Genomic DNA, 13,170 nt, shown 5'->3' with positions numbered 1-13,170 from the left:
ATACATGTGCCATAAAGCCACTCTTTTCAGCAGACACCCATGTGGCAATTACTACTTTGTTTTCTCTCCCTTCCTTCCACCAATAAGAGAACACAGACCCTCTGCCTCATTTGGGATAATGTTATTATTGTTGGCTTCCTAGATTCTATGATTTGCTAAATGCCCATTACGAAGTAATAGTACATTTGCCAATAACTGGAGGAGCCCTGGGTTTACCAAAGATGAATAAGATACATGTGGGGATGCTCTTTAATGGAGGATGTCTCTAGACCTGTAACATACAAAATCTCTAAGTGGGGGGGGGGGTAAACATGCAGCCTCTTTCAAATTTAGCCAATTAGAAACCAATTTCATTTGTTGGCTTCATTTGAGAGACTATTCTTGAGCGGCCTATCCCAGAAATGTTGCATGGGTATCATTGTTTCATGGAGCTGGTGAAACCCAGACACATTTCAGATGAGCCTTTCAACCCCTCATCTCCAGCCATGTCTTGTCCAGACATTATTGTGGCCCCCAAGTTCATAATTGAGGCTCACTATTAGATAATAGCACCTCCTTTTATGAATTCAGACCATCATAGATTAAGTTCTTTCTCTAGCACCATTGCACAAATCCAGTCATTTGTCTTCACCTTGCACATAAACCATAGAAGGGTATCCTGTCTGTACTTTCACACTAAAAAGTGAGGAAATCTGATGGAAGAAACTCCTATTATGCTTGTATTTCAGTAACTGTAAGTCCTATAGGAGCAGTGTGAACCTTGCCATTACCAATCACTAAGGCTCTGAGCTTATGGTCTCTGGAACTATAGAGCTGGTAGTGTAGCTTTGGGACTGCTGCTTCTATCTTCCTGAATGCCAGTGGTTCCAGGGGCCCTGATGCAATTCAGATCATAACACCACGAGGCCAGAAATTCCTGAATTTAGTCTATCTGTAAGACAATGGGATGAAGATTTCTGAGGAAATATTTCACCTGGAAAAGGAGATTTGGTCCTTTGCTTAGAGTCAGTTCCCAAGTTCAGCAGAAGTAAAGAGTGAATCTGTCTGCACTGGAAAATACAGAGTGTGGCCCTCTGCCCTCTGCCTTGCTTCCCACCATCCCATCCATGTAAAGGGACACCAAGCATTTCAATGTTTGTCTTGCTGCACCTTGTCCAATGACCTTTGGTTTGTGTCTCCCTTTATTTATCCTTTCCTCTAGAAATGCTTGTGAAAGGCAGTATACAAACTATATATGAAAAATATATAGCGACTGTATATAATATATGTGTTTATTTTCATTTTTTTTCTCCTGTATGTCCCCCACCTGGTTTAGAACTAAATGAGCCTACAAGCTCAACTTTGTTGCAAGGTTAGTATCCCTCTTGCCTTCTGTTTTCCCTCCCTTTACCTCAACCCCAAACCCACCTCCCTCTCCCTCCTGCTAGTGTTGATTTCCTGGTGTTTCTAGTAGTTTCTAGTAGTTGCCTAGAATGTGTCGGAGGGAGGCTATTGAAGGAAGCTCCTGGGAGCTGGTAAAATGCCACAGAAGCCTTTTTTCTCTGCTCACCCCTTGTGCACTATCTAGGAAGGCTGAGATTAGCAAAGCAAATAGAGCATCATTAAAATGCCAAACCCGGAAGCCAGTATTCAGACAAAGGTTTGTGAAACTAAATTTGAACCAATGAGAAGATGATGCAAGTGCTGGCCACAGTGTCAGCCTGGGGCAAAGGCATCTGATCTTGTATATGAAGAGTCCAGGTGAAGTCCCTCAGCAACAGACTCAGGCAATTGCTAACTGAGGTCCACATGGTCCAGAAGACACATCACCATCACCTGGTCCACAAAGTCCCCTAGGGAGGCCTATGGTCACAAGTAGTGATCCAAGATGGGACACCAAAGAACTATAGCTTACAGCTGATCCTTAGGAGATGCCAGGTCTTTGATAAGTCACTTAAACTTAATTGGATTTATTTATTCCATCTTCCAGACTTGTTTCAGTGTTCCAACGCAGACACTTATGTAAAGTGCTCTGAAGCACATTTGACTTTTTTTTTTTTTTTTTTTTTTTTTTTTTTTTTTTTTTTTTTTGAGACAGGGTTTCTCTGTATAGCCCTGGCTGTCCTGGAACTCACTTTGTAGACCAGGCTGGCCTCGAACTCAGAAAACAGCCTGCCTCTGCCTCCCAAGTGCTAGGATTAAAGGCGTGCACCACCACACCTGGCTTGACATCTTTTTGAGTATCCAGATACAGGCTAGACGACAGGGACTTCCTCCATATGCGGTACAGTCCATGTATTCTTTTCTTTTCCATTTCTTCTCACTGGTCCCTTGACCTCCCCTTCTCCTCACCTCCCCTGCCTCACTGTGATTTGTGTAGCTCTTGCTACTCTGGGGATACTGTGTTTCTTCCCATTCACTCCTAGTCTACTCACCCAGTGTGATGTGTTACAAGTCTGTCATCCCACATCCCTGACAGTAGTTTTGTTTGTTTTGCTCTTTTCTGTCATGTTGGATATTGAATTATACATGCAGGATACTGACCTCTAGTCCTGGTCTTTGATGAAAGTTTGGGCTCCTCTGATAGCCCAGTGAGAAGGTACCTACAAATTTCAATGAAAGGGCTTTCCTGACTCCCAACAGTCTTCTGATCTCCCTCATCCCAGCCTTTCCCCTGCATCTATCCTGTTCATCCATCTACATCGTAACTGTGTGGACACTCACAGAGGACAGCCTTAGATCTGAGAGGTAAAGGGAAAGAAGCAAATTATGGGGAGCGATGTGACAGGCGAAGAAAAATGTTTTTATCATAAGAACAGGAAGACCTACATTTATCCACCCTTCTGATGCACAGCAGTGTGCTGATGAGTCAGAACAGAAAAATGAAGCAAAGACTAGGGAATGTATTCAGACTCAACTTGTGACGCAATTGCTGCCTTTGAACACCCAAACGAGGTGCCTTGCAGATTTAAAATAAAGAGCATTAGAGACGTACTGACGCCAATGGTAGAAAGGACAGATGCTGCCAGGGGGCTTTCAGAAGTGATCAAGCTAATTCTGGCTACTAGGATGGCATTGTCAGAGGAAATAGGAGCCTCTCATATGCAGGGAGTGGTTCCTCACAAGCAACTCCTAATTGAAGTTCCATTCAAGTGGTAGAGATGCATCTCCCACAATGAGGCCATGTGTAATGAGACTAACAGAGGTAAAACAACATCAATTTTGCAGATCACCTGTGCTTGCTGCTGAATGAGGGACTCAGAGCAGGGGACTATGCTGCCATGCTCCCTCCACTTGTTGACCAAGGCTGGGCTACCACAGTGATATCTTTTGTTGCTGATCAATGTGGGTGGAAGTTCCCTTCCATTATGGTTTCCTCTTACCCCTTCATCTCAGAAAACTCCTTGTTGGATGTAAGGGAAGAGCTTTTAGACTATAGATGTCTGGAATGTGACCTTCCCTATAAATACTGGAGTGGACTATACTATAGAAGAAACAGACCTTGCACTTGAACATGTTTACTCATTTATCTGAGTTCATTTTCCCCTTGCAAAGGCTAGTCTCCAACATAGTAAGAGAGATCGATGCTATCTCTAGGAAGACCTCCAAGGGATGCTAATCTTACATGAGAAACACATACAGAAAGACTTATATGAATGTATGGGCTTCACTGACGGGAGACAGTGGACCTTTAGAGGAGTTTGAGGCTGCCTTTTAGCCTACTATCTGAATGGACAAGAAGGGGTTCGATAAGAGAATTTTGTTCACCCTCAGCATTTTTGCCACCCTTGACGTATCTCTCTTCCTTCCTTTTGCAAACACAACAGATTGCATGTCACCTTCCAACATTAATATTTGGTGGTGCAGGACTCTCTAAGTGATAAATAAGGACTCTGGGCTGTGCCACCATCCCTCACAGAGCGTCTTCATGGGGAAGAGTGCAGGGCCCATGCTGCAAGCTCAGCGGCTCCACAGCCGCTCGCTTCTCATCTATTGGCTCTCTATCTTCAATCTGCTCAGATCTGACGATAGCAGTAGGCTCAGAAATGTTGGCTTGTTAATACCCATGAGTCTCCCAGTATTAAAGAATGGACAACAAAAGCAAATATCTCCTCCTGGATATCAGAAGGAGATGATCAGTTCTTCCTGCAGAGAATTTAAGATAGTTAGCGAGGCCAGCTTACCAGGCAATAGCAGTCAGCATTTCTATGGCATGTATATAGGAAAAAGTCCATTATCTTTTTTTCTAGAAGAAGGGGTTGAACAGCCATATTCACCCAGCAGTCTTTTTCCCTGCTGTGAGATTTAGAGACCAGCCCTGAATGTACCTGAGTGCTTAGATCCAGCTGTGTGTATATCCAGCTTGGCTGACATAATGATAATTTCTGGACTAAGCAGAAATTTGCAATGTTACTGGACTTAGGGGATTCTTATTCTTTCCCTTTTCACAATTGTTTCTCTTCTTCCATCCATCTTTTCCTTCTTTTGTTCTTTCCTCCCATTTTCTTCTTGATTAATCTTTACTACCCCACTATGTTTTTTTGCATGTATGTAAATATATCATTAGCAAAAGGAACAGCTACACTTTAATCAAGATCTTACTGTGATGGAAAGTATAGTATATTCTGGAATTGGGGTTATGGGTGGTGGGGGAATTGAATCTGGGTCCTCTACAAAAGCTGCCAGGGCTCTTAACCACTCAGCCATCTCTCCAGGTCTCCCTCTACCCCCATCTCTTCCCCTCTCTCTCCCTCTCCCTTTTTCCCTCTCTCCATCTCTCTTCTTATTTTTTTCTGGCTGTCCTGGAAATCACTATGTAGAACAGACTGGCCTCAAACTCACAGAGATTGTCCTGTCTCTGCCTCCTGAGTGCTGAGATCAAAGGCATGTGTAACTGTACTCAGCTTGTTTCTTATCCTGATACCTAAGATTTCACTCAAAGTTTAGAGCTTATGGCTACCATTGACTTCAGAGGTCCTGACAAGGTTCACACTTCTGGGCTAGCTAGACACAATGACAGAATGTCACCATGACAGTGAGGATGGTGTCCAAAGTCCTGTACCTCCTCTTGATACTGGAACAAAAGTAATCTGCAGTTCACAAAGGGAACACCATTTTCCCATGGTACGCTAAGCAAAGGTTGGCTGGGACACTCTGACATAGAAAAGAACCAGAAGAATGAATTCTATATAAGATCAAAATACGTATCAATTTGCCCTGTATCTTTACAGATGTGAAAGAATTGAGTTTCTTTTAAAAGGTTGCTCCAGGCAACCAGGGTTGGGGGAGCTGAATTGGATCAATTATGTATTAGTTGTTTCTGGATTTTCTGTGTGGTTCTTAAAGCAGGAATATGTGCGTTCCATTTATGTTTCTTTCTCATATTTCCAAGACTATGTAGAAGGTACTTATGCCCACCTTTAGTTCCATTTGAACCAGTATTCACAACCCTGTGAGTAACACTCTACAGGACATCACAAGCTTGCACTGCTTGTCTGAGAGCAAAGTCTATATGGTTTCTTTATCCCCCAACACCAACACTTCAAGATTCTCTTTCTTATAGCCATCTTCCCTCTTGGTATAGAGATGCACATGCAACATCCCCTCCTCTGCTTCTGGACTATTCAAAGGGCACACAAAGCCCTCCAAGGGACAGTCCATGCTAAGTGCACAAGATATGTGGTTACCACATCTGGCTTTCTGCTTCCATCCTAGTTTTTACCTGGGACATTCCTTCAGTGGAAAAATACCAGGTCACCTCTCACATCTTTACATATTCAGTAGAGCTTCTTAAGGGTGAAACTATACAATTAAGTCAGGATAGGTCATAGGTCTGGTGCTTTTAAAGAATAGGTTAAGAGACTGAAGCACAATAGCTATTCATCTTACTGCAAATGTGGAAATTACAATTGGGATGGACTGTTTCAAAAAACTGTTGTCTCGCTAAATGTGAAGATTTCTGCCCCCCCAAAGAGACTCGTAAGGTGGCCAAAGCTTTGATGATGCTTCATATATGCCCTGTATTCAGGTGAGCAATGACATGGGTCCCTGGCCATATATGATGCTTCATATATGCCCTGTATTCAGGTGAGCAATGACATGAGTCCCTGGCCAGAGAGAGAAGTAAAAGGTGAAAGATTATTATAAATCAAGCCATAACCTTCTCAGCTGACCACAGAAAAGTTTAGAGAGCCCTGGATATCCTTCTGAGAGCTAGCAGTCAAGGAAAATAGGGCTCTTTATAATCTAGTCAATGGAGGAGCCTCCATCTCCTTTTAAGTACTTAAAGGGCTTCCAGAGAGTCCCAAAGTTGTAGCATAGGTACAGACCGAAAGACCTGTAAGACCAGCTTGATGTCAGATATTGAAGGTCAAGACTCCTCTGCCATCTAAGAGTTGATTCATCAGCATTCCTGAAAGACATAACTAAAGCCAGACTTCCACATTTTACAGTTAGCAGGGGGAACCCACACTCAAGTAGCTGTAATATATATTCTACTGTATCAGCCCAATCTATACTTAAGAACAAAGAATTCAGTAAACAATGGAAGTCATTCTATGAAGCAGTTTGACTTAATAGCTCAGATCCCAAAGGATAGGTGTCTCCTGCTAGGATCGAGTGTGTAGTCAGGCTCTGCTTCTGTCTGCTGTCCACCCTAATGGGCATCCAAACACTTTCTTGCCTCCAGTTCACTTCTAGATAAAAAAAGAAAAATTAAGGGGGGAGACGCTGTGGGTGATAGACAATGGTCAGTATAACTAGAGGCAGGTATACAGGGCCTGGGTTAGGCCAGGATCTCTTACTTGTTCCCAAGACCATCTCAGGGCACAGTAAGCACTACAAGCTGCTTTCTGCCTTAACAGTGGCTTATTTTTAATTTTCTTTTAGAAGTGAAAACTACAGCCCTGACCCCTTGGAAAGGTTGGTATATTTACTTTTCAGGCAGCTGATGCCTTAGTGGGAATGGGGTACGTAGTTTTCTGCACCTCTGCCTAGATGCCTTCTTCTCTAAGCTCACTCTCAAGCATTCTAGCAGGACTTCTCCCTGATCTGCTATTCAGCTAGATTAACCCAATTCCCAGTGATGCCACATCCTATGAGTTGCTTCCACTTGCACACTTTAACTGGTCCGTACAGTGGCACTAATGAGCATCTGCTATAGTCAGAGAAGCTGGGTTCTGGGATCCTGGCACAGGGCTTGTCTTGCCTCCCTCACGAAGCTCTCTCTAATGCAACAATCTTCTCAGGCCATCGCCTTGCATGCTGCCTTTGCTCATCTCTTTCTCTTCTTCTCTAACTCAAAGCCATAAGGAAACTGGTGAGAGGGAGGGGGGTATGGGAGGAAAGGGGAGGTTCTTCGGTGAGTCACTGGGACAGGAATAAAATATGCCTTATTTGAGGCTTTCATGGCAGCCAGATGTTTCCGATGGATAATTGACACTCCTCACAGATCTCTGAGACCCTAACTGTCCTGGTAATTAGTCTCTTTAGGCCTCTGCTGCTCTCTAATGAGGTAGTGGCAATAAAGGCATCCAATGTGGAATGGAGGCGTGGCTGGATAAAGAACAGATGCCTCATCTGAGTGACCGTGTCACTAGACAGATGGGATAAGCTGTCACTTCCCTAGCATCTACTGGAAGAAGGCCTTGCTCTTAGCAGACTGTGGCTTATGTCTGCCTGGACCAAAGATCCTCACCATTCTTTCCCTGTGGCATTTGGCCAGTATTTGCTCTGGGTGGGGCAGGCCAGCCTTTTGTAGCACCCAAATGGGTTAATCATGGACCTCAACCTTCCGTGAAGATACGTGATCTAAGCGGGTGGGAAGCAACATTTGGAAACAGATGTCAAGGGGCCAAGGAAGGCTCTTTAAACTCTCAAAAGTAAAGTTTCTAGATATTCCAAAGGAAATAGCAATGCCCAGCTGACTCATGAACATCCGTAGGCACGTTAATAGATCCCCAGCAGTCCTGAATTCCTAGTCTGGGAGGCTTTGTTTCCAGGTGGAGTGAATCAGTATTGACGTCGTAGGTGACTTTGTTGGACAGAGTTAGAAAAGGGGGCAGGGTGAGAATTTCTGTAAGAGAAATTGAGATAAAGTACGAGGCAGGGGAAAAGTTTGTCTTTGGTTGTTTCCTATGCGGTTTGATTTTTTTAAAAACAAGTATAATGTCAAAAAGAAGAAGAAAAAACTGAAGCAGAAAGTAAATTTGGACATATTGGCATAAGTTAGGGTTCTCTCCTTTAGTCAGTAAGCACTGAATACCTCCCATAGCCAGTGAGATACGAATCCCACAATTAGGAAGCCACAGCAAGCCAGATATGATGTGAGGCACACAAGCTGGGATCCTGAGGCACAAGGATTAAGATTTCAAATTCAGCCTGAGCTAGGTAGGGAGAACCTGGCTCAAACAAATGAACAAGAAGCAGAGGGGGAAAAAGAGTTCTATCTCTTCATAGCACTTCGGAAAAACTTCATGTTGGACAAATAAGGAGAATTAAAATATTATATTTCTGGGTATTATTGAATACCGGAATGGATATGTTACTCACAGAATCGAGGAGTATTGTCTTATACCACTGGAATCCAGAGTAGAAGTTGAAAATGAATAGGAGTGAATTAAATGAAGTTTGTTTCAAACAAAGGGGTAGAGAATGTGAGCTTATGAAAGAAAAAGAATATGTCTGTGGAGTGCTAGCCTCTGTGTGTGTGTGTTTGTGTGTGTGTATGTATCTGTGAGTGTGTGTATCTGTGTGTGTGTGTGTATCTGTGTGTGTATCTCTCTCTCTCTCTCTCTCTCTCTCTCTCTGTCTCTGTCTCTCTCTCTCTCTCTCTCTCTCTCTCTCTCTCTCTCTCTCTGTGTGTGTGTGTGTGTGTGTGTGTGTATAGGTGCCCGAATGCACCAAATTGGAAATATTTAAGAAAACATGGCAGGAAAACACCCTGAGGTGGCAGATAGTGGGAAGATCATACATTGCGATGGTGAACATTCTACCAAGGAGCCGGACGTTTTTGTAACGTCTGTAGGACTCAGCTGGAGCAATCTGGAGGTGTGGAAACATTACTCAGAAATTAATGTAAGGGATAAATGTGAGACATCCAGGCATGCCATGGCAGTGGTAGCTGATGACCTCTGTGACTTGAAAGGTGAGCCATGCAGTTGGTTCTTCCAGCAGCTGTGGGGAGACCTCTTACCTTGGATTGCTAAGTCAGATTTCCCCATAGGTGCTAAAGAGACAGCCAGGGCGGGAAGGAGAAAGAGTATTTGAATAGGGTGGAGGTGGTGGGTAGTCTGTCCATGGTCACTTGGGCCTGAATAAGAACAGCAGGAAGGCCCTGTGTTTTTTATTTGGAGAACCCTTTTCCAAGGAAGGTGATGTGTTCACAGGCACTGTTCTGTTTTCTATAGAATGCTGGCTTAGGAGCTGTCGCTACAGATGTCCTGTTTCCCAACATAGTAATGAACCACAATGGAGCTCTGAGGACTGAACCAATGTAACTAAATAAGAGCATCAGAGAGCACCCAGCAGAGCTCCCAGGCCATTGTACAGAGGTTCCAGGTTGGACACAAGGTGTTCACCCTTATTTGTACTTTCCTTATATGGTAGCCTGGCAGGACCTCTGCTATATTCTGTTTGGCTTATGACTTCTGCCCTTCAGTTAAATATGGAAGAAGGGGGTGAAAGAAATGAAAAGCACCTATGTGTTCTCAGAGACCTAGCATTCTTCTTGGCCATGGCAGGTAGCTAGGCAGAGAGGGTGGGTTTGAATAAGGGTATGCTGCTGTTGAATGATGAATGGACTTTAAAGCTGAAACTCTTGAGTATTCAGACAGCAAAAAGGGATAGAAGAATATAAAAGGAGCCATGCGCTACATTCTGTGCCCTGATAGAGTACCAGCAGGCTAAGTACACAGGGCACATTTTCAATTGTGTTGGGCAAGGCGCGTGTGGAAAGATTGAAAAGACACTCACTTTAGCAGGGAAGAAATGGAACCTGGCTCTCATAGACTGTATGTAAGGTCTCATAGACAAGTCAGAGACAAGGACCACATTGGAAAGAATAGAGTAGTCCAGACTCCCTCAAAGCACAGCAATGTAACCTTTTTCCAAGGGGTTGGGGGATGGGGTGGCAGAGTGGCCTTTCCTCTGTGAAAGGAGAGAAACCTGGCAAAGGCAACAAAGAGTGGATATAGGAAGGAGGCTCCTAGTGCTGCCTTAGGTGGAAAGCTGGCAGTTAGATTCTAGAAGGTGTGAGCAACAGGTGAGTAAGCCTAAGTGACAACCAATTGAAAGATAAGGCCTCAGGGTTCTCATGATCATGCGTCTTCATTCCCTGTGTCTGCATGAATGCTTTCCTTGTCATGTTGCCCTGATCATCTCCTTACCGGGGACAGAGCAGAACAGGGTTCCTTGGGGTCTTTTCAGCATGATGCCTTAACATTGCCAGGAAGCTGTATGCCTCTTGTGACCCGGGCTAACATAAAGTTGGACAGCTGCTGACCTCAAAGGGTCAAGAAATGCAATTGTGTGGCTAGTAGCTAGTCCTGAAATTCCAGGGCTAGACAGGATAACCCCACGTGCAATCAAGAAGCCTGGTTGAACGTGATCTGATTTAACCAGAAGTGACACTAGTACTGAGCTCCTTAGTCAGGCCATCAGGTCTGACAGTGTTCAGGTGAGGACAGGGACTGAACATGGCTACCAGTTCTAAATAGCTCTGAAAAATTCAATATACCAGGAGCAGATCAGAGCAGCTTCAATCAGAGGCCTCGTCCCTGTTCATTACATGTCTAATGCATCTGATTTCTGACCTTCTGTACATTTAATAATCACCACTTCCTCTTTCCTGGAAGTCCTTGGACCCAAGAGCCAAACTAGCCCAGAAGTTTGTATGAGGAAAGCCTCAGCAGAAGTATTGCCAGGCCAAGTGACTGGGGGGAGCTTTCCCATCTTGCATCAGGTAGTTCATGGCATGTGTGTTCTCTCCACAGGTCCCGGTGCTGTCAGTGAGGTCAACAATGGGACATCAAGGAGGGCAGGCTGCATTTGGCTCCTCCCTCTTCTGGTCTTACACCTGCTCCTCAAATTTTGATGTGAGTGCCCCTTCCCTGCTGGGGAGAGCTGCTGCCACCGCATCTCAATACAACAGCACTGCAAAATGAAGCAACAAGTCAGAATCAAATGAAATTCCGAGAATCACAGCCAATGAGACAGAAATTCGAGGGAGGGGGACAAAGCATACTGTGGTAAAGGGGAAAAAAAGGTTTAAGAAAAGGAAATTTGGAAATTGCCTTGCAGATATTTCGGTACCGCTGAGTTTTCTTTCTTTTCCCAAGTGGGAAGAAGGCACACCTAGCTTGGACCCACCCACAAGCTGCACTGTGTGACCTCTCTGTTGCCAGGGTGGGCAAGGGCTCAGCCACTCTGCCCACTAAAGTGCCCCACCATGAAACATTCTGGAGTTGGCCATCCCAAATTTCATCGGTCCATAGACACAAGCACAGAGCAAGAAACAAGGGCCTTAGATGTGCCACGAAGGGCCCTTTGGTGGGCTGTGTGACAGTCGCGTGTGTCATGAAGTGTGAAATCTGGAGGAAGAAAAAAAAACAAGAGCAAAAGAAAAGAAAAGAAAAGAAGAGAAGAGAAGAGAAGAGAAGAGAAGAGAAGAGAAGAGAAGAGAAGAGAAGAGAAGAGAAGAGAAGAGAAGAGAAAAGAAAGAACAAACAAACGAAACAAGACAGCCTGACAGCACCATAACCCCACAAGCAACAGTCACAAAAGATACCATTAAGCTTTTGTTTTTCATTTTACCACATGGACATCACGGATAATAAGGGATTCTGATTCATTATTAATTTTATTAATTATATTTTCTGATATGAGTCTAGAGCTTAGGGTAAAAAAAGAGAGAGAGAGACAAGACTAAAACTACACAGGCAAGGGCGATGGGAAGTGTGTTTAAGTATTAAAAGCGAATAGTGTACTTCTTACCTAAGTTTACATCTGGTGGACCATTCACCAGGCATTAATCACCTGGTGAGGATTTGGCAAATCCACCAGAAACACATGTGATTTAACAAACACCTCCACCAGCGTTACAGATTCCTCCTCATCTCTTGCAGACAGTACTATGCTATCCATACACTACTTAGACACAGAAGGTTGGTCTGCACCTCTATCTTGGTTTGTTGGCTATGCTTCCTTTGATGACATATATTATACAGTATATATATATACATATATTTTTTTTGTTAGAGTTCTAGCCATTTTCTTTCTCAGCAGGGTCCTTCTCAGACATTACTGCATGCTGTATATGGCGTTAGCTGTGTGTTGATCTTCTAAAAGATGATAGAGTTTACCGGTAATTGTGTAATCAGCTCCTTCCTTCCTTTTTTTTTTCCCTTTGGGTTATTTACATGTCAGAGACATTTCTACAAAGCAGAAAGGACAACAGAAACAATAACTAATACCAGGCGCAGCATCTTTCCAGGTGTGGCTCTCTGAGGAGGAGGCCTCCAGCTTGGCTTCTCCATCACACCTTGGGGCATTAACGGACAGCAAGCAACTGAAACAACTAAACCAACAGTAATCACTTGCTTAAGCCCATTGTGGGAATCCCTGATGCCTTTTTGACTACTGGAGAACATAATCCTCTTGGTTTATTTTTATTTAATTTTCCACCTTTGTGTGAGTGTGTATGAAAGAGAAGAAAAAAAAATGCAGTTTTTAGGTAACCATTTTTTCCCTTCCCGAAGTCTGGGGACCAGAGAGGCCTCGGGGAGGGGTCCTGGATGTGATGAGGGAAACTGGGATGGGGGATAGGGGAGGGAAGGGTTGTCTCTGACTTGACATTAAAAAGTGTTCCATGTCCCTCTTCACTTGGTGTGATACCTTATTTGGTAATGGGGGCGGGGGGGGGGGGGAGGTGAATCTGCCTGGCTGGCTGAAGGATAGAGGTGGAGTGTTGCAAGGCTCCTGAGCAGCACAGGGGCCTTGTCAAGGGTTCTGCTAACAGTGAGATTGAACTACCTTCATTCTCCCTGTGGATGTCAGGAGAGCCAAAATTTCATGTGAACCTTGCCTTCAATACCTTCAGATAGTCTCATTGGAAGCTACCACTACCCTGATGTTCTTTGCTTTCTTTGTGGGTCAAATGGTCAAGTTAGTCATGGCTGCTAGATCCAATGCATG

At 44.1% G+C, this 13,170-nt stretch overlaps 1 protein-coding gene across 9 annotated transcripts in view; it reads left to right on the top strand.

Annotated features, from left to right (window-relative positions):
* Positions 1–12,856, top strand: part of Ntm (neurotrimin) — a 968,521-nt gene extending 955,665 nt beyond the window's left edge. For 3 of the 9 annotated variants that reach the window (NM_172290.4, NM_001357603.1, NM_001357602.1), the window contains one exon: positions 10,971–12,856. In NM_172290.4, coding sequence (NP_758494.2) covers positions 10,971–11,071 — 101 coding nt within the window. In that variant the 3' untranslated portion in view covers positions 11,072–12,856. Of the gene's footprint in view, positions 1–1,315; positions 1,352–6,867; positions 6,901–10,970 lie in introns of all 9 variants that reach the window. The other 6 variants (XM_006510209.4, XM_006510211.4, NM_001357597.1 and 3 more) reach the window with 4 other exon arrangements.
* The last annotated feature ends 314 nt before the right edge of the window (positions 12,857–13,170 follow it).

The sequence above is a fragment of the Mus musculus genome, chromosome 9, assembly GCF_000001635.26.
Source record: "Mus musculus strain C57BL/6J chromosome 9, GRCm38.p6 C57BL/6J".
In the NCBI taxonomy this organism is placed as follows: domain Eukaryota; kingdom Metazoa; phylum Chordata; class Mammalia; order Rodentia; family Muridae; genus Mus; species Mus musculus.
This window is presented reverse-complemented; position numbering and strand designations above follow the sequence as displayed.